Source organism: Rhopalosiphum padi, chromosome 3 (assembly GCF_020882245.1).
Source record: "Rhopalosiphum padi isolate XX-2018 chromosome 3, ASM2088224v1, whole genome shotgun sequence".
Classification (NCBI taxonomy): domain Eukaryota; kingdom Metazoa; phylum Arthropoda; class Insecta; order Hemiptera; family Aphididae; genus Rhopalosiphum; species Rhopalosiphum padi.
In genome coordinates, this window is record NC_083599.1 from 16,109,087 (window position 1) to 16,131,729 (window position 22,643).

Sequence of the window (22,643 nt, forward strand, 5' to 3'; positions counted from 1 at the left end):
AAATGTATTTTTACAATTTTGTTCCTATAACTATACTTATTATTAGCTTACATATTCCACACCATTCACACATTTTGGTATGAATATAATATGTATAATATAATATATATTATAAATATATTCATATTTGTACAATATTGACAAAAGGTCTGCTTAATACATGCTGGTACATTTTTTTACATTTAATTATAATTTTTATAATAAATTATATAATTTATGTTATTGGTACATTTAAGTATGTTATTACATTTTTTTTTTTTTACAATGTTGATTATATTACAAATATAATTTAACCTGTTAAAAAGTTATTACATTTTTGCTGAGCTTTGGCAAATATAATGGAGAAGTTAAGTATTTGGATTGATATTAGAAATGAAAGATAAGACAATGTTTACATTTTTTTTTATGTGGATTTTTGGCAACCGAAAAAAACACTTTTGGATTTATCATGGAGTATTCAACTATCTGCTGGAAGAACTTGGAATAATTAATTACGTTTGTTATGTGTCTATTGGTGCGTGTTTTTTCCTTTCTTTCTCTTTTTTAAAATTTTTCTTGTGGATGTGAACACGATAGCTGTGTTATCTGTGCAGTATGTTAATCTTTTCTTTACTATTCATGTGAGAATTTTGGATATCTTTAATACGAGGGAATGCTGTTTAATTAAGTTTAAATTTATTTTAGTTTAATAGTAGGCTATAAGTTATATTAATAGTAATATTATTTATTTTTTTTTATATTGTCTGGTTGGAATACGTTCGGGGAAAGGTGTGTCTTGTACTCTTGTTGTTAGTAATTTTATTGTTATAAACAACTCTTCTGCATTCATCCTTGAGGTACCTATTAACAATATTATGGTCCGATACCTATTTATAAAACAAACTGATATATTATACTGATTATTACTAATTTATAATTTATAATAATTACATTTTTTTCTCTATCTGTGAATGGTTTTATTCTTTGTACGAGTATGACATCAGTAGTCAATTTCTCATTTAATATTAATTCTACCATTTAATTTACATCGGATATTTGTTTTATTATTTTAAAAGGTCCTCTATATTTATATGCTAATTTTTTTTGATTTGTTTTCTTCCTAAAACTGAAATTGTATTAATACTTTCTGACCTGGTAGGAGTAAACAGTCTTATGAGTTCTATCGTAGTTTAATTTTTGTGTCAGTTATTCTTTTCATATTATGTTTGGTATATCTTTCCTGATTTCTTGTAATGTTTCTAGTGATCCAATTAGGTTAAAATTGTCATTGTTTGGTATAATTTTATTGTCTAATGGCTGGTTGGTCTCCATACCGTGTAATAGAAATAAAAAGCTTACCTTTAGCCTTGAGCTTGAGTATGTACTATATAAGCGAATACCACTAATAATATAGTACCCAACCATTTTGGTTTTTGTTTATACGAGTATAGTGAGTTAAACTATTATATATATTAAATTATTCATCAATTCTGTCATTCCATTTGTTTGTAGGTGGTAAGCACTAGAAAATATTTATGTAATTATTTTTGCATGCTTCCTCCACGCTTCTTTTTTTTTTTTTATGTGCCCTTCTATTACTGCAAAAATATTTTGAGACCCATATGTTGTTATTAAATCCAGAAAGTTTATTGTTTCCGCTCATGTTGCATTTGCTACCGCTTTTGAAAAATCCATCTTTGTTGCGTTACATGCTGCCACAATTAAGTATTTTTTTTTCCGCGAGAAAGGAGAAGTGGTCCAAAATAATCGAATATTAATCTTTGTAGCGGTTTTCCCGACTCTATTGGTATTGATTGTAATAATCCTGGTGCTTTACCAATCGATGTTTTTAATAATTGACAAGAAACACAGGAGTTGATAAAATCTGTAATGTCTTTGATCATTGTATCCCAATAATGTTTTTGTTTTAATTTTGCGATTGTCTTGGTTATGCCGAAATATCCACTAAATATTGTTTCATGGTATGATTTTAGTACAATATTGACTACATTTTTTGGAATGACTAGTAGGTTAAGCTGTAGGTACATTTTTATTCCATTGTTTGTAATATTATATACTATTTCTTTCACAGTATCTTCGTGATTTCCTTTTAAATTTTTCTTCTCCTATGCCTTTAAGTCTTTAAGTGCTTTTAATATATTTGAACATAATTCGTCTTTTGATTGTTCTATTTCTAAAACCTCCATATTTATCTCTAAGTAGATTTTTCTACCTATATTAAATTTATGGGAAACCTGGATAGGCTGTCTGCTGCTAAGTTTGCCGATTCAGCTTTATGTTTAATTATAAAATCATATTAGCTTAAAAATACTCTTTGTTATTCTAGATGAAGGGGTTTTCATTGTTTTAAAATATTGTAGAATCAAATGGTGTTTTGTTTGAAAGAAATGAATGTAACAGTTGACATTTTTGATTTATATTATGTGACATCACTTATGTTTTATTTATTACTAGAAATTATCAAAAATAAGATTGTTTTTACTATAATATAATTTCAATAATTTCATTGTCCTTATTGATTAATAATATAAGTATTAAGTATTTTATATAATTTGTAATTTGTAATACGTCTTTGTTATGCAGTTATTATAATGGAAAAATCAAAAATTAAAACTATAACTGGTTGTCATGTATTTAAATAATCGTAATAAAAGCTTAAAAGATTATGGTATAAGTTTTTTAGTTAAAAAGATATTGAAGGCCATAGAAACTCAAATTTTTTGATATTTTGATATTTAATATATTTAAAAAGAAACCATTAAAAAATTTAATCTACGATTTTATTGGTGATAAGATATAATTATAGAAATTATGTTTAATATATCGAAAACTTGAAAATAATTAGTGATAATTAATCATTATTAAATATAAAAAAAAAATACAACTATGAACAATAAACATTATGTTATAATATGTAACGAAATGTAAGAACTCTGTTTTTCTTGATACAATTCATTAACTTTTATTTAAATCGAATATACATTGTTTTTTTTTTTATATATATGTTTTACCGACATCGGTTTACAAATTTACAATGTATTCACAAAGGATTCAGTTTTATAAAAATAATATATACTAATATAATAATATAAGGGCTGTGTTAGTGTATTATAAGTAATGATCTTCCTGAGACTATTCCGGTAATTTACGCGATACACGGCCGACACCGTCGCCTATACCTATACTATATCCGTATAATTGCAACACGCTATCTGTTGTTGCCGGAAAATATAGGTATGAGGATAATGTGATTTAACGAAAACGCACGGAATGGAATTATACTATTAAAAACAGATACCGTCGGCTATACCTATACTATATCCGTATAATTGCAACACGCTATCTGTTGTTGCTGGACAATATATGGGTATAGGGAAAAATTATGTTTAACCGAACGCACTGAGTGGGATTAAAAACGGACACCGTCGCCTATATCTACACATTGTTACGTATTGCAACACGCTATGTGCTGTTGCCGTAACACGTAGATAGTAGAGGAAGATGGATAGTCGCGGTTCGTAAGTTGGTGTCCCGTATTGCAACGCTGTATTAATAATTGTAGTCGTTGCCGGGAACAGAATGAAAACGTAACGAAAAAGAGAAGCTGTAAACACGTTAAGAACGATTGTTGCGTACCGTAATGCAACACGCCATAGCATGTTGTTGCCGGTTTAATCACATTAATATTATACTGACCTCAACGTGTCTCTAGCTGTATTAGCGTAAGAAGGCTGTGGTGCCAATGTCGCATCGGCCGGCATTTATGTCTTTCGTACGGGTTGGTTATTATAGGTGTTTAATAATAATTGATATTATGGTTTTAATAAGAAAGTTATTAAATATATAGGGTTTATTTGGTGAACGGTATCGGGATTGTGTGATTAGATGGATTTATTGACGTGAATTATGTTATTGTAATATATATTATTTATTAATTAATAGTGTTTTTAAATAGTTAATGTTCGTAGGCGGTTATTGTTCTGAAAAGAAATTGCACAGTAGCGCTATCTCTTACTGGCTTTGTTACTAATGATGAATAGAAGTGTGTGATACTGTATCGTAGAGTGCGACATGGTTTTCGGGTAGTGCACGTGTTACGGTGTTTTGTTACAAATATAAATAAATTAAATCATTATAATATGATATATCACAATACTATTATAAAAATTAAAAAATAATTAACACTAGAATAATATATAGGTTTAAAATTACAGCATATGTTTACATCGATAGCAACAACTATAATGATACTCGTACTTTAAAAATAATACATTTTTATTACACATACATTTCATAAAAAAAAAAAAAAAAATATAGGATACAACTATAATAATTCGAAGAGATAAATCTCGTATAAATCGTAAATAAATGTAATTTTTTTTATGACAAGAATTAACTTCAGTTACTTTCTAAAATTGACTTTAGCTATTATATAATATTATAGACATTTTAGTTATACAGTAATAAATAACATAAATATAGTATGTAAATTTTAATTTTTGATGGCTAAAAATGTGAAAAAAAAATAATTACACATAATATTATAATAGTATTTATAACTATTGATTCCGTTAAATAAAATTGTCATTATTCTTATATAATTAAATAGCGTATTCATGGTGCATGTTGAGAAAATTGTTTTCAAATACAATTTTATAATGACATAAGACGTTACAATTATTGGGTATAATAGAAAAAAAAATACAAATACACTAACGTAAAGTAGACGTATTCATTACAGCAAAAAGATTGTCGTAAGTAATATACAATATTTATAACAAAATAAATATTACGTATACCGATGTATACGATCAACTTCAATGGTCGAAGTGAGTAGACAGTAGTCATTGAACGATAGTGTGATGTCTTAAATGTTCTTGAACTCTGTCGACACGAAATTGAACTTTGTTTTTTTTTATCGAAATAATGCGGTTCAAGACCGAACCGTTTTTTACTCGAACCTTTTTTGAACCCTTCTAACGTCAGGTTAGGTTCGAACTTTAAATTTAATTCATAAATACATTTTAATTTTAAATAAAATATATAATTTACGTTCTTGTGGTGTACAATTCAACGGAGGTATATAAAAACGATATTATGATATAATATAATATAATATAAGAGTATCGGTATTAAACTCGATTTTTCGCGAACCATTTGAAACGATCGGGGTCGAAGCATTCGCGGTTTCAATAGTATTCGTTTACAGAAACTTCGAATAGCCTTTCAAAGTTCTTGAAGCTCGGCATGTCCGAGAGTTGGACCAGTTATAGAGAGCCCGTCCCCGATTAGAGGTGCGTTCTCCGCGCCACCGATCCGCGCTTAGGGGTCGAACAGCTTTTTGGTGTACTCGTAGACGAGAAACAGCACGGCGGACGACGGGACGCAACGGACGAGCGTTGGCGCCAGGCCGCTGTACAGCGCGACCACGCCCTCGTTTCGGTACACGTGCAACATGCACATGGTCCAGCCGCGCGTGGGCATCGCGTCATCCAGCTGTATCCGAGACTTGACTACGTCCACCGGGAACGTGACCGTCCACAGGAGCACGCCGCCCGCGGCCCCGGCCGCCGTGGTGGCCAGCAGGCCGCAGTCGGCCCGGGTTTGGCCAACCGGTTTCAGAGCCTCCCGGACCGCCTCGTACACGCCGAAGAAGCAGAAGTAGCTGGGCATTTCCCGGGCCACGGTCATCTCCAGTCCGCGGAACAGACCTCCGAGGCCGTGGTGCCTCACGATGTCCTGTGTGCACAAACACAAAAATCATAATAATATACGTATAACTACGACCGCGCAAAGTGTTGTTTTATTAAAACATTCAACGCGCTATACTCGTATGCGCATGTCCGGATTTAACCTATATAGTCCCGGATACGGCACTGGGTTCGTACTGCACGCACTAAAAATAGCCAGAAAATACTAAAAAATTCGAAATAAAATTGTCATTTTTGAACTATCTGTTATCACGGGAAACGAGGCAGGCCCTGTATGCGCCTATTTGGAATACATAGTCCAAGTATTCATTTTTTGTCACATTTTAATGTTTTAATATGAATAATGAAAAAAATCAGTTTTGTCTACAACGTATTTTATAATAATTTAAATTATAGAAACAACTAATTTAGGAACATTTTTTACCTAAAAACTTTTGTGATAGTACCTGTATATAAATTAACTTTAGAAAACTAAAAACTCTTTTGATTATTAATGTCTAACTTACATATTATCCGTACATACGTTTAAGTGTTAATAATATTTGTATTAAAATAACTTTATTATGGTTTGATTTTAATAGGAGCACGTATATTATATATAAAAAATATCCAAAATTGTAAAACATGTATTTACGTTTGTAAGGAAACTTTAAATAGAAATGCACAATTAAATTAAATATAAATAAAAAACAATATATTTTTATGAAGGTAATTTAAAATATTAATAGTTTAAACGCCTAAATTGTTGGTTAAATGTATCAAGTAGTTGATATTTTGAGTGATTGATATTAGTTAAATTTAGTTTTAGTAAATTAGTTTTATAAGTAGGTATATACATATTGTACGAAAATAAAACTATACTCATATATTTATATTATACCTATTACCTATAATGAAATTTGTTTTTTTTAAGGTATAAATTATATGATAATTATAACTATAAAATAAGTATTTTATATAATTATTCTTTTACATATAGTACTTAGGTATTATGGTATTAGAAGTCTTTTGTCTTTATTTTATTTTATTTTTTCGGGACATATTTTGGTAGTTGACTTGATACTATTTTTGAGATATTTAATGATTGTTAGTATTAATGTTAAGGACAGTATTGTAAAATATTAAAATATGTAAATCATAGGCTGTCACAATAGGGCCGTCTTGTTTAAAGTATTTCGTATATTTAATATTAAGCTTAAGGTTCAACAAACAAATATGTTAACAGGGTAAAGCATCTTTTGATTAAAATTACATCCAAAGTGAAATGGCGAAACTTCTAAAAATAAAACGGCAATATAATTTCGATGAAAACAAGAAGACAATTGAAAAATGGTACGACCCTAAATTAAATAGAAAAGAAGAAACCACAATAAATCGTATATAAGTGTCGGTCATGCAATATTGACGCACAGTTACTATTAATAGCTTAACAAGGACATCTGTGTAGGTATGTGTAGTACGCGTGAACTTCACCTCGCAATTACATAATATATATTATATATTACTATCCGCACAGAATTTTGAAATTATGAAGATGCTTTAGAGGAATGCTGTGGTGTCCATGGAATTTTATATCATGGTGCAAATCATGAATATAACCTTACCATAGTAAAGTTTTTAATAAAAGTCGAAATATAAAATATCTAATAATCCAGAAATTAAACGAAAAACAGAAAAAAAATGTAATAAGACATTGTGGGCTTAGAATAAAAAAAAAAAATACATACTTTACGATTATCTGTCTTTTTAAATACAGACATTATCGAAAATTAATGACCTATGTGGCTATATAGATGGGGGTTTTTTCTCTTTAATTTCCCCACGCTTTGATATTGTATTAATATGTTAATAACGGCAAGAACGCAAAAAACTCCCCCTTAATTTGTTTACGGTCAATAAAATTTACTAGAATGGTCAAATTAGCTATAGAAGTTACCCTCGGGGCTCGACTTATATCCGCTGGGATTCGATAATTTCAAATTATGAACGCTGAACGTATATACCGGGGACTTAAAGTTTTAACCCTTCGGAAAAGAGACAAAGAGCAGAGAGAGAGAGAGAAAGAGAAAGAGGCAGAGCACTCTTAAAAAGAGTGATTACTAAAATATATTGTGTTGATTTAAATAAGCTATATAAATAAATAACCAAAAAAAAACACACATTGAACGATAATTTTGAAAGCAAAGATTAAATAATGTTTTGGTTAAAATTAGTGTCGTAAACATTATCTGGGATTAAGAACTTTGAGTGATATTACTAACAGCCAATGTTCTCTTGAATAATAGCGTATTTTCTTTATAAGTCCTTTTTTTTAAAAAACTCGTACGGCATATTCAAAAAGTAAATATTTTTCTCAATAGTATCTACATTGGTAGCTTACAAAGTATTTTATAGCGAGTTCACAAACATTTTTAATTTACCCAAGTTATTTTAAAATTAAATAAGTACCAATGTGATAATAATAAGTACACTTTTCCATTCATCAATATTATAATTATTACTGAAACATAATTTGTGTCTATTTTTTGACACGCTTCATTTTAGTTGTCAAAAAAGTATAATATAATTATCTACATGCCATTAATTACTTAAAATTATATTTTTAAAAATAATCAACTTAATTACCAAAATGTGAAGGGTGTTCAACAAAAACAAAGTAATCGATTCATAAAAAAAAATATTTAAACTAATCACATCACGCTGTTTACATATAATATATTTAAAATTCATTTCAATGAGACATTTTTAGCAAATTACTAAAAAAAAAAGCTCCTATTAGTTATTATGTATGATACCTAATATCGATGATTTAGTGCACACTAGTTATAAATTCATTTTTTCCAAAATATACTTTTTGATACAAACATTTCTCTAGCCCCGCTTCTTTATTTTTTAATTTTCGGCTAAACCGGTATCGCACAAATTTACACTAATGGCGCACTAATGTTTGACCGAAAAAAAAATTATAAATTTAAAAAAGGGGGCTGGTGTAATGTTTCTATTTTTTGATACTAATAGATAGGAAAAATTATTTTTGATTTTTATACAATTTCTTAGTATTTTAAAACCAGTAATTTCTTATTACTATTTTCACTTATCATAAACTGCAGTTGGCCGTATTTATTTTTGCCCTAATATAATATTAAGTCCTCAAATTTTAGTGATAAGTCCTTAATTTTTGTACTTGAACAGTTATTTTAATTGTACACTTATTATATGTCCGGATTTATTATACATTTGGTTTGTATTTCCTAATTTATTGATTGCTTACATGTTATAAGTCTGGACATATTATATGAGTGCAATTGAAATATTTCAGATGTAGGACTTATTTTATTTGACCATAAACATTAACTGTAAATAAGTGGATAAATAAGTTAAAATGATTTGTGTTTGGTTACAAACAAATGCAGTGATATTATTTTGTTTTATATAATATTATGATATAAATAAAAATCATCAAGAAACGTTATCAAACTAATCAGCTGAGCATTATATTATAAAAAAATTTTTATGTTTCAATTTTTCAAGTATAAAAAAATTTTATTTTAATTTTATTTGAATACATTGAAGAATTTTTGTCAATCAATTGTTTCCTTGTATTTTTTTTAAAGATTTATAAAAATAAATTATAATAATATATTTGCAATGTAAATGTTTAAGTCCATTTTATATTATAGTCCATGTCTATCCAAATTTATTTTGTCACATGGTTATAAGTCCATGTAGTTTTTAAAAATGTCATTAAAATAAATAAATAAATGTTACATGAATTCAACTTATATATTAAAAGAAAACTACATTTTTTCAAAAGTTAATTTGAATTTAGAAAAAACGAATTGATTAAAAATTACCTAAGTTATAATGTGAGTGTAAAAAAAGTTAAAATTTAAAATAGCTCTCTTGCACAATTTTAATTTTTTAACTTATAACTAATAAACATTAAGCTATCGATATAATAGTACCTAATACATAAGGCCACACGTAGCTTTTTATTGATATAATAATCATTATAATGTGAGTTATGAACATTTTAAAGTTGTAATATTTTACATAACTATAAATAACTCACTTTAAAATATTAATATCAATAAGAATATAATGACATATCTTGGATAATATTCTTTCCTTTAGATTTGATAATAGGTAAATTTACTCTAATATTAAAGTTATCATCACAAGATGTGTTCTGCTGAACTGAAATTAGCTATGATGTACGTTAGTAAGACAGAGACAACACATACCCGCGTATGACGTGCTCTTAATATTTGTAAATCGCTTTAGGAATCCGCGCACTACTTAGGTACTAGGAAAAGTTTTTTAAATGTAATTATTATCATTAGTTTCAAACTTATATTAAAAACACAACTTGACTGTCTCGAAGAGTGCTTAACATTCAAACACTCAGTCTTGTTGACTGTCCATTTTTTTCTGTTATTTGTTTTGATTTTTTTCACTATCATTTTTTCCTTTTAAACAATGTACTTTTTGATATAAATTATTAAATTCATCACATTGTTTTCATAATTTTAATGATAATACTTCAAGTGAATAAAATAGAGGTATTATTTCTCTATTTTATTCACTTGAATGATTCATTGTTAATATGTACCTTTCAGAAGTCAAGTTTAAAATAAATGTATTGTTTTATACATAGTATAATGACACAAAAATTTATTTTGGCAGTCGTTCGAATATAAATGTACCTACATACGTACATACTCGTATTACCAATGTCCCTTAATATGATCGCTGGTACGATTGTTTAAAATCAGTAGATTTAAAAAATATATTAAAATATTTATTTAAATAAATTTACTAGTACCTATTGTTTTTAAAAACTAATCCATATGGTTTTTTGAAAAGGAGTTACATTCGTTTTTTAAATAGTTTGTTGGGCTACTTCTGTTAATATAATAGCTGACATTGCATTCGTAGAAAAATCGTACAATTTTTGTAATTAAAAAGCTTAGGAATTATTTAATATAGGCTGTGTTAGATACACAGTTTGAGTAAAACTCGTTTAAAGGTGTATGTTAAGTCACTGTTATACTATATTATAATAATATAACATGACAAATGTGATACGAATCAATATTCAATACTTACAGCTTAATGTACATTTGTATATATTTCAGCGATTCAAAAGTAATATGATTAAATACAAATATCTGACGGCTGCACAATTGCACTATCCGACTGTTTAGTTATTCATTTCAAAAACCTTTGATGTACAGTAGTAGATCTCAAGGGAATTGTTAAACTTGTCTCTCAGTTGAAGTCTATTATTACTTAAATGGATCAAGTCAAGCTATTGTTTCAGCGTGCGGCAGATCGCAGATACATATACAGTACATTAAACTATGCATTTTTAATTCCCATGTTTAATCCAAAGTCCGCTATAAAAATTAAATAGTCTTTGATATTAGTACATTTTCCATATTTGTATTTCACTTGTAGCTCATCGGTTGTTATAATTATTATCTTACTTACAATATTATGCAATTAATATTATAATAAATACATTAATTTATACAAAAACCTGTTATGAGTGTTATGATAACTTTAATCATATATTAGCTGTAAAATAACCATTCGTGTAATTTTTTGCTAAGTCCACAAATTGAAAATGATTATACAGTAAAGTTATACGGATACATTTTTATAAATACAATTTCTATTCAGATTTGAGATTAAAAAAAGAATAAATACCTAATTATAATATGTACAATTTCAAATAGCCTTGATTTTACATACTAGACTCATCACAGGCCGTACAAACTACATGGTAGGGAATTGAATAGGTCTACAAACATAACATGTTAGTAAATACTAAATATTCATAAGATAAAAAAGTATTTAACACTACTGTAGTTGATTCACTAAAAATTACATAGCCATTTGCGAAAAACTTGTTAAATCCTTATTCTGTTGTAAAGTTATTAAAATATTAACAGTTTGTATAACATTTAAAGTCTTTACTAACCAGATTACTTATATAATCTCTTTAGAATTAAAACTATCCATGCGCATAATATGGTAATTTTATAAAAAAAATGTACAAAAAAACATTTAGTCATGTAGGTGATTTTCTACAAGCACATAAGTTTAAACAACAAAGAATTATAATAATACGATTTTCGATGAAATTTGTGCGTAGTAACTAATGAGCTTATAAATGTATGATATACACGTTTAAAAAGTTGAACATAATATTTAAATATACATATGACTTTTTATAAACTACAACTGATCTAACCTAACCTAAACATTATTTTTAAAATGAATATAAATATGCGTTGGTTTTCTACTTGACATATTTTATACTCGAAACACAACAATGTTGTAGGAATGTCACAGACAAAATTTGTTTAGAGAAAAAGGCTATGTGTAGTATAAACTACATCATGAAAATAATAGGAATAAATTACGGTGGGCGCATACTGTTTGCATTTTCATATAATATATTACGCAGGCTATTACGCACATTTGTGAAACCCGTTTGCACACTGCCTTTAAAAGATTCAAGACATATTTGTGCATACAAATTGTTTTGTGTATATTCGTGAGTAAACGGGTTTCCTCAATTATTGTCAAGTAGGAGTATATAAACGTTGTACAGTCAAGTTGACTTATATATATTAGGTACAGCAAAAACATTAGATTTTTATGTACAATATTTTCAAGTCCACGTATTCTGTAAGATGCAAAAATGAAATAAGCAAATTTTATGTTCTCAATAGAGACGCGCTTATGGTTGGTTTATAATTCAAGTACGCCAATCAATCATACTTTGAGTGAGTTATAGTAGAGAAATTAAGTAGTTTGTTAGCTATTGGTTAGTTATTATGACAATATGTGGTAGATAACTATTTAAACGTTGTCTATATGTGATACGGTGTAGTATAGTGACAGATTAATACAAAACGGGGTAATATAAGAGGATATATATATATTAGAAAATACGTTTATAATTATATCGAGTACAATTTAACGTCTATTGAAATAATATTTCAATATAATTTATTTCACTTTACCGATGGCCTGGTAGCAATACACAGAGCGAGCGATGGAACGAGACAACTTCGACACACGAATATGTCGCAGGCCGAAGGATTACACATTGTTATAATAATAATACATTTCGTTAAGTAATCAAAATATAGTTAGTCCTACTTGTATGGCGGAACTCCGTGATAATACAGAATTACAGAATGAATGTAAGACAACACATGACGTGTCTACCCGTATATTATACATTATAATATATTTACAATATAAATATAAATACTGTAATGACGTAAAAATTATTTTTATCATTAAACATGTGGAAAGATTTCATTCAAGGACGAACAAATCTTGAAGAAAATAATCTTTTCGGTGTCTATATGATATATTTTGTTTTATGCCTTTTATATATACTATTGTATAGTTAAATGTTATTATTGGAATTTCCATTAGTAAGTAGGCCGTACATATCCAATAAAATCCAACATTCGATATCAATAATAATCAAATAGAGTTCCAAGGAGAGAGTGGAGCTAGGACCTTGAATCTAATCTTTTTGCGTCACTGTGTAAGAAATTTTTTTAAGTACATAAGTTTTTGATTAGGTAAAAAAGAAATGCCAGTAAAAGGGGTTCTATAATTTTTTTTTTAATCTTCTTTAATAGGTGTTAATAGCGTCATATTTATTTTTAAATAATTTATTCTGTATTTGTTTGTTGTTTACTATATCGAGTTCAATAATGTTTTAAACAAATAATACTCGAAACAGCTAATTTACTTATATTTTCGTTAATGACAAAACATAAATGTTTACTTTATTAAATGTTATTACTTAATTTTATAAACTGAAATTAAAACACCCATATATATATAACATTACAGGTCGAATCAACAAAGTATTTTTTAGTTACACAAATATTATACTTTGTTAATTTTAAATATAAATATACCTTTATGTTTCATAATACTTTAACATAACTGATAATTTTATAAATAAAGTTTATTGTGTAAACTGAAGTTCCTAGTTATATCTTTAATTATATTTTGTACTAAATTCTATATAATATCGAGTTCTATTGTCTACTATATATCGTTAACTTTTAAACTCTAATACAACTATAAAAAAGCCCAGATGTTTGAACTTTTGATTACTTTTATGGAATGTATAATTTAATTTTTTTCTCAATCCAGACATGAATTTTTTATGCCATTTTCATAGGAGTTTTAAATCATCAACATTTGGTTGTTAAAATGTTAAAAATATAACTTATCAGTCATAATATTTTATTAACAAAGCTAATAGATTCAAAATATCAGTCACTAAATATTTTCTGTGGATGGCCAACTATATTATATGCAACTTTTGTCTATGATTATCTTAGTATTATAATGTATAACAATTTTAGTTTTAAGAATCCAAGAAAAATTTAAAATTTAATATTTTTAATTTTTAAAAATAATAAAGATTCATAATAGTACAAAATATCTATCATACATTTTCCTTATATTTTTTAGATGAAATTCGTTAGCCAAGTATATTATACTTATATAATCAATAAATATACAAAACGTTCTTATGTATACGTATTATAATAATATGTTATCTATGTAATGTATCATTTGATGTTGAGATTAATTTTCAAATTGCATTGATCAATTTTGTTTTAACACTGAACATAATATATTATTCAGTTAATGATAGTCATATGGTAAGTACATGGTTCGCGGTAGGTACCTACATCAAAAGATAACACTATTATTGTTTGCAGGATGAAAATAATTACTTATCTATGATCAAAATATCGAGAGGATTAGGTATACGTTACCATCCGAAACGTAAAGCCAAATTCCCATTTGTGTCTGATAATTAATTAATGTACATTTTATGGGTAATATTATACTGAAAGGGTTGTTGCCTGTTGGCAAATATTGTCAAATTGACCTGGCTTCGATTCCAACGAAGACTCAGTATGGATTAAATTATATTATTGTGCGAGAAATTATAGGTGGGTACTGGGAGTGTGTATTAAAATTATCAGAGCACAAAGCAGTCAAAGCCCGTTAGACAATGACATTGTATATGGGCCAACAATAATTTTCATGCTACAATTTTCGATGTAAATGTTATACAAACTATGGTATAAAAATTATATTTTTATTTTTACTTAAAAATCTAAAGTCACTAATCACTCTATATATTTCAAACTGTACTAATTTTTTTTATTTTAATTTATAAAAAAAGAACTAGAAAAAATCCGATAAGGCTTTCCTCCGATTAAATTATATGAGACAATATTGTTATAATATTATAGTAATATAATAATATATATCCGAAAAAAATTACAAATTCATGTAAACGGTTTTAGAAACGATCTTGGGTGAGCTTAGTATACTTACTGAAATAAATATATTGTTCTTGAAATTTAAATAAAATATAATATTTAAACGGATAAATTATCTATAATATGTCTCGTATTCTCTCTTGTTTAATATTTCTTTTGTACAAGGTCCGTAACAAATTTTCGTTCAGCAGTTCACGTTTATTTTCATGATCTATAAACTTGGAGGTACCTAACAATATTATCTGTGTTGTCGTATCGATATTTTTTTCTATATTTTAATTTTAAATTAAGTGTGTAATGTAATAAGTGCTATTTTAGAATGCCCGTAATTTATTTCAAATTTGAAATATTGAAAAAAGACAACCGATAAAATACCCAGATAATATTGTTCCCTTTAATGCGTTAATTCAATATTTTATAATTAAACTATAACAAAACTAAATGTGAAACTGCTGAACGTAATGATTTGCTATGTTATAAATTTCACAAGATGGAGACAACAAATGTGGATGTAGCATTCTTTTAAGTTGAATACCTATACAATATTAGCAGTTTATATAAATAAGTAATGTTTAACTACTCTCACGCATTTGAGATTCATGAGCCCCACCGGTGTTTGTGCAAAATAATAGGAACGAATCTTATAATAAACTCATAAACTGAGCCAATTATACCCGTTTAAGTAGTATGAAAAACGTTAATTTATTTCAAAATACATACCGTTTAAAATAAACACTATGCTCTAAAATATTTAACAAAGTTTTATGGAGAACTATAAAAGTTTAAGTGAACTAAATAAAATAAATCACAATAAGATTATTTATGTAGACACAGTAAATATTATATTACTTACACATTTTATAATCCCTTATTATAACGATTATTATTAAATTCAGAAGTGAAATTATATGTTGAATACTAGATTTTGAATTATTTAATTGTCATGAATACAAGATTTGAAAAGATTTTACAAACACACCCATGACGAAAAAAAGTAGTAATAACTTACGAATAAGTATCTAACTATTGAAGTGTGGTGTATATAATACCTATATTTTATAGTTTCGTAAAAATGTATGTTTATATGTGCTCAGTTGTTAATAATTGCGATTTACTAGCAACAATCAACTAATAAATAGTTATAAATAGTTTGTATATTTTTGTACAACATTAATTATATAATTATGGTTATTATAATAATAATTATTTTTTAGTTACGTATAGTTAAAAAAAAATCATTCAACTTTTAATTTTTGAAACGGTTCTAGTATAAATGTTTCAAAATGTAGTATTATGTAACCATTTTAGTATTTTAATATTTAATAGCTTATATTATATGTATTATTATATTATTATAATTTATAAGTATGTACGATAGTCAAACTATTGATTATGTATAATGTATAGTATAATACTCGATAATCATATGCATGACATATATTTACATAAAAGTAAATATTTATCTATTCCACTCATAGTATGTACCTAGTTTAAGAAGTAGATACAATGTATAGCTAGTACATGTAGCAACAATGTTTTAAAATAACATTACAACTAATTTTAACTGGGTACAGTAACACTTAAAATATAAGATGCTAATAAAATTGAATTTAATACATTGATAAAGAAAATATGATAATAAATACCTAATCCTCATACTTAGTGATATACTTTCAAATAGATTTTTATTTGTTAATCACTAATCACAACAGAATAAAAATAATAGTTTCAAAATTAACAATAATCAATAATGTATATTAATTAATATAAATTAAAGTTATTGAAATAAATATTTTTGTTCAAATATAAGAATAAAAAATATAGGTACCTATATAATAATAATATTACAGTTACATGCAAAGACTATTATGAAATATAAAGGTTAGATAAAAAATGTGTGAGTGCACGCTCAAATAAATATATATATTTATTTTTTTTCGATAACCGTTTTATTTATATTTATAAAATTACAATTTATAATACAAAATTGAAAATTGAGACTATTTAATATATGTATAATGTACCTAATATTATATAATTATAGCTATAATTCGTTTAAACATATCACATGATTAATTTAACTGATCATATTATTTTTGAATGTAATGGAATTTAATTGTATATAGAGTAGTGTTAATGATTTTAAACTAAATTAATTTTTAGCTTAATGATTTTTATTCGTATTAAAAATAAAGGATTGTACAACATACACATAAATATTATTAAATTTAGGAACAAAAACCAACTATGTAGTATAGTATTGTGTATACATAAAAGCTTAATAATATTATATCTTTTAAACTTGTCGTAGCTTTTTAGAGAAATATTCACTTTATAAAATTAAAATTAATTAAAACAGTGTTGTAACTTTTAACACTAACATTTAATATGTTGTTTATGATGTTTGTTGTAGTAGGTAAGAGAAAATATAAAAACTATAGTAATTCACCGTGTGGTATATCATCATTACAATATCAATGCAGTGAAACTGGACTATTCAATCTATCAGTCGTGTAGTTTAAATTGGTCTGTATAATCAATTTATAGATAGAAATCTTTTATATATCATTAGTTTCGTATTTGAAATTGAAAAACAAACATTTCATTATTTTTTATGAATGAACAATAATGAGAAAATAATTATCATATCTGTATATTATTATGTCGTCGACCGTCGTACACAATTTAAGTTACCATCAAAATAGTTGAATATCAATCGTATGAGTAATTTATATTTACCACCTACGTTCAATCTTCAAATAATATTTTCAATATAATTTTTAATAAACGTTTACTATAGGAGAAATTAATGTATTAATAAAAAAAAAAAAAATATTTTTTTTTTCATTACCATTCGGGACTTATTGACGAAGTAGGTACCTAGATTCAACTATGAAATTAATAACATCATAATTATATTTTTTAAATTATATCAAAGTACTACCCACACTGTTATGTTAAATTGTGAGTATCATGAGAATTAATTGACTAGAAGCTAATTAATTCCTAATTTTCGTCTAATTTTCAACTAATGATAATCTCTTAAAATAATCCTTTGTATTTGGTTTAAACTTTATGGTCAAAATTTCTCAACCGACGATAGTTTTCCATGTGGCTATGGCGATTACATTATGTCTAGGTAAACGTTTCAGTGAACGGGGGAAAAGCCGTTTTATATGATTATAATGCAATGGGATCTGAAAATATTTTTGTTGAAACAATAAGAAAACAATAAGATCCATTTTTATAAAAACCACGTGAAAACTCTATGCAACAACATTTGTACCTAAAGTGATATTTTTATAGAACAGAGTTACATTTGAAAAATTATTCTTATGTTTTTCTTAGTAGTCAACCTTGTCATAAATCTTATCATAATTCACTGTCTCGTAGTGTTTCCCGGTGAACTTTTTTCTTTTTCAACTACACGCATATGGGTTTTAAGATTAAGTGGCAACCGTGCCAAGTGTGTAAAAACAACTTCCGATTTAGGACAGATGTTCTAGTTGTCTTCTTCCTATCATAATCACTAAACTATTCATGAAAAATTCTAAAAACGTCATAATACATAATACCTTTGCGTAACTTATATCAATTTGCAGACTTAAAAAAGAGATGTACATGTGGGTATTACTCTACTGTACCGTAGGTGTCATTGTAATAGATTTGTTAAACTTGAGTTCAATTGTGTATCATTTATTATGAAAAACGATTCTGAACGAAAACTTCTTGATATGTTTATTGATATTGTAATTAAAGTTATGTATTACGAACTACGGTAGGTTGATTTAACTTTTTCAAAAACGTCGGATTATTAGTATTTAATTATTACTATAATATAATATACTTATTATTAATTATGCCATATTGTATGATTGTTATTAAAATTTAAGTCAATATTACAGTAAAAGGGGCGATTGTAAATTTCTCTAGAATACCAGTTAGATAAAAAGGTAATGAAAAGGTCTAATGTAAACTCCACCAATTTTATTTTCTTATCTGTATAATGGGTATATGGAAACTCTGCCAGGGTTAGGGCCTTTCCACGTTAAATACGCTGGCATCCGTTGCGATGATATACGTCAAAATTTCTAAAGTTTATACGTTATGTTTGGTACAATTTCAAGTATTTATTTAATAGATATTTTTTTTAATTGGAACAAAATAGCAAAAACCGTTAATTAATTGTATGGGTAAGTAAAAATTTGAGATTCAAATGCCCATACAAATAATAGGTATAATTAATACTGTCATCAGTCATGCTTATAAATACCGAGTAGAATTTTTTTTCTTTACTTATAGTCTAGTTTTTAGAAAAACCATTGTCATTTATGACTTATGAGTATATCGAAGTATATCAATGTGTAAGCATTTTTATAGTTGTAGCTAAATTAGGTTTCAAATTCGAGTGATGTAAAGTTCTATTTTCACATACTCAGAATAAAATACTCCAAGTGACTATTGTGCTTTTTGAGATTTTTCTCAATCTAATAGTGGTTGTTCGGCTGCAAACAATTTTATTTGAACGATGCACTTCAGCTCACTTGCTGCTAATATACCGTGATAATTGGCATTCAGAAAGCAGTCGACCCGATAAATGAAGCCAAAACCTAAATGTTATAGAGCGTTTTTTAATCAATGCCTTCATGGGAATGTATCACAAGATATATTTAACCATTCAAAAATATTGGACGAATCATATTTATTAGACAGGTACGTAAATAAATTAATCTAGTTTAAAACATCGTTATTTATCAACACCCAAAAACCGTTTACTGTATAGTCGGGAGACGAACTCATAAAACCCATACAAGAATCATCTCGTTAGCGATTGGAATTACTGAACTTCGGTTTCCAATCGGGTTTAGACACATTATCATCGATTATCACTATCTCATATCATTATTGTCAGACCCGTAGTAGTAAACGGTACGGTTTTCGATTAACATCGATTCCCTGTCCTTCAGTCGGAATAATTGGGATGGAATCATTGTATTTTTCGTTTAAATCCTCACCGACATCATAAAACTAAATAACCATTTTAACGAGATATAAGCAAATCAATTATTATAAAAATAAAAAAAAATCCATAAAATATTAAAATATCTAATTGGCCAAACTCGTGATAAAAGTCAGAACTATTTTACTTGAAAAAAAAACAGAATATGTTTTAGTCATAATAAATAATATTGTGCTATAGATTTAGGGTTTATTTTCGGTTATTATTATTACGTGACACAAAACTGGTGCTGGAAAAGTGGATGTGCAGAGTGTGTACACACTGTATAGTTTTTATAGATTATATTTATATAGCTGGCATTAAACAATAAAAAAAAATGACGATTTAATCAAATTTTATAAAAATAATAACCTTTTAAGTTTTATAATTCATGTCGTACACAGTATTTATTTTTAATTTCTAAATATTTCATTGTTTTTCATTGTCATATAATACTACCACGTCTGCCACGTATATGAAATCGATATGCCGCGAAATTTATTTAGCGAGTCGATAAACCATATTTAAAATATTTAATAATTTAATGTACATATATTTTTTTTTGTATAGGTAATTGCGAGATTGCATTACAAATTTGCTGTCAATTGGTTTTATATCTATGACATATTCACGAGATCAATTATTTGTGTTTCGAATTATCCGACAACATCCTGAATTTATTAACGCGCTATTTTTCTGGTTCACCGATATACATTTTTTAGGTCAATCAAATCAAAATCGCGTTGAATTTTTTTTCTATTATTTCCATTTCCGGGTGCGATGAATTAAACAAATAGTAGCGAGTCAAAGACACGATAAACACTGAAATGCGCATTTACCTTGGTGACGCGGTACACGGAACCTTGGAACCGCTGGCCGCGGGATTCGGCCAGCTCGCGGCCCGCCTGCAGCTTAATCTTGACCAGCTCGGCGGGGCACAAGACCACGGACGAGAACACGGACGCCGCGCAGCCGGCCACCGCGTTGCTGAACGCGTCCATCTGCTTGGCGTCCCGGGCCCCGGTGACCGCGGCCACCGCGCGCTGGCACAAGCCGTAGCTCGCGAACAGCACCGAGTTCTCGGCCACCCCGGCCACCATGGCCGGCGACGAGCCGGCGTACAGGCCCCGCATACCGGACTTCCGGTACGTGTGCACCAGACATTGGGCGGGCCCCGCGTACAGCCCCCGGAACGTCTGCAGCTTGGTCTTGACCGTGTCCAGCGGTTGGCCGACCAGCACGACGGCCACGCCGGCCAGCGAACCGGCCAACAGGTCGGACAGGCTGCTGCCGACGCCACCGCCGTCGGCGGGCGGTCCCGTCGCCGCGTCGCCGCCAGTGTCCATGGCCGGGGAACAGACGATACCGCTAACGACGTTTATCGCCGCGACGAGAGACGATCGGTCGCCTCGAAACGCGCGTACGCACCCGCGGAGTCGGCGAAACGTTTGAGTCGTCGGTGTCCGCCGATCGGACTTCTCCGACTCGTGTCGAGTGTACCGTCGCAAATGTCACCGCGACGACCCGATCGACGGTATTTCAATCGAATCGCGCGCACACAATGTGGTTATTTTTTCTAATGCGCGTAAACCACACACACACACACACACACACACACGATATGCGCGCCAGAGATTAGATAGCGCAAACGGTGATCCGAACTCTCGACTCCGCCAAATCAACTTCAATGTTGTTGTTGTTGTTGTTGTTGTTGTTGTTGTTGTTGTTCCGTCGTTATTATTATTATTATTTATGGTGTCCTACCGATTGCGACGTATTATAACATATTATCGACTATATACAGGTAGTGCACTAGTGCCACCCAAACATAATATTATATTAAACAACATATTCGACGAGTGAAAACGAAATTATATTTTTTGGTTTCGACGACCGCGCAGAATAGAACCATTTAGTCATGTAAATAATTCAATAAAGATTATTCGTGTCAACGGTGTATTATTAGAAACATACTAAAACCGTATTTTAATAATATGATGATTTATTAGTTATAAAACTTACAGAAACGTTTGTTTGGGATGGTCAAATTACTCAAATTGCTTATTTTAACTAAATTTAAAAAAGGTCGTATTGCACTGAGTTAAAAAATGATATCGGTCAAACTGCACTCGGATAAAAACAGTTAATGGTTGAATTACTTAAGTAACTAATTAGTAGATAATTATATTTCTAACGTCGAGGCACTCTTACCACTTAATATTTTGGCTTCGGATATGATCCGAGCAAAAGGACAACAAACACATTTAAGTCCTTCGACGCATAGTTCGTTAAACCATTTTCATATTGGAACATTTTGGAACACAATTAGAAATAATATATATACTTATATTTTAATACAAAATATTGATTTAAGAGTTTCGACTACATAGTACCAAAAAAAAAAAAAAAAAAAATACGAACAAAATTTAAAATTTATTGACTTGTATGCTCAAAAATCAGTTAGTTAAAATTGTTGAATTCAGTTTTTTATGATTACTATAAAAAATAATTGGCAAATTTAAAAATAAAGCATGTCACATTTATAAGATACACACACACCCACATATATATATATAATTATTA

The 22,643-nt window shown here is 28.5% G+C and overlaps 1 protein-coding gene across 1 annotated transcript; it reads right to left on the minus strand.

Annotated features, from left to right (window-relative positions):
- Window positions 1-2,887: 2,887 nt before the first annotated feature.
- LOC132926341 (mitochondrial ornithine transporter 1-like) lies at window positions 2,888-21,630 on the minus strand. Its single transcript, XM_060990692.1, has 2 exons — window positions 20,900-21,630; window positions 2,888-5,739 (listed from the first exon to the last, which is right to left on the minus strand). Exons 1-2 carry the CDS (start codon window positions 21,404-21,406, stop codon window positions 5,323-5,325), a joined length of 924 nt encoding a protein of 307 aa, XP_060846675.1. The 5' UTR covers window positions 21,407-21,630; the 3' UTR covers window positions 2,888-5,322.
- Window positions 21,631-22,643: the final 1,013 nt, after the last annotated feature.

Excerpts from the sequence above, each read along its gene's own strand:
- LOC132926341 (XM_060990692.1), bottom strand. The coding sequence starts at position 21,406 with ATGGACACTGGCGGCGACGCGGCGACGGGACCGCCCGCCGACGGCGGT. Across the intron at positions 5,740-20,899 it reads CCGTGTACCGCGTCACCAAG|GACATCGTGAGGCACCACGG; the intron begins GTAAATGCGCAT and ends TTGTGCACACAG.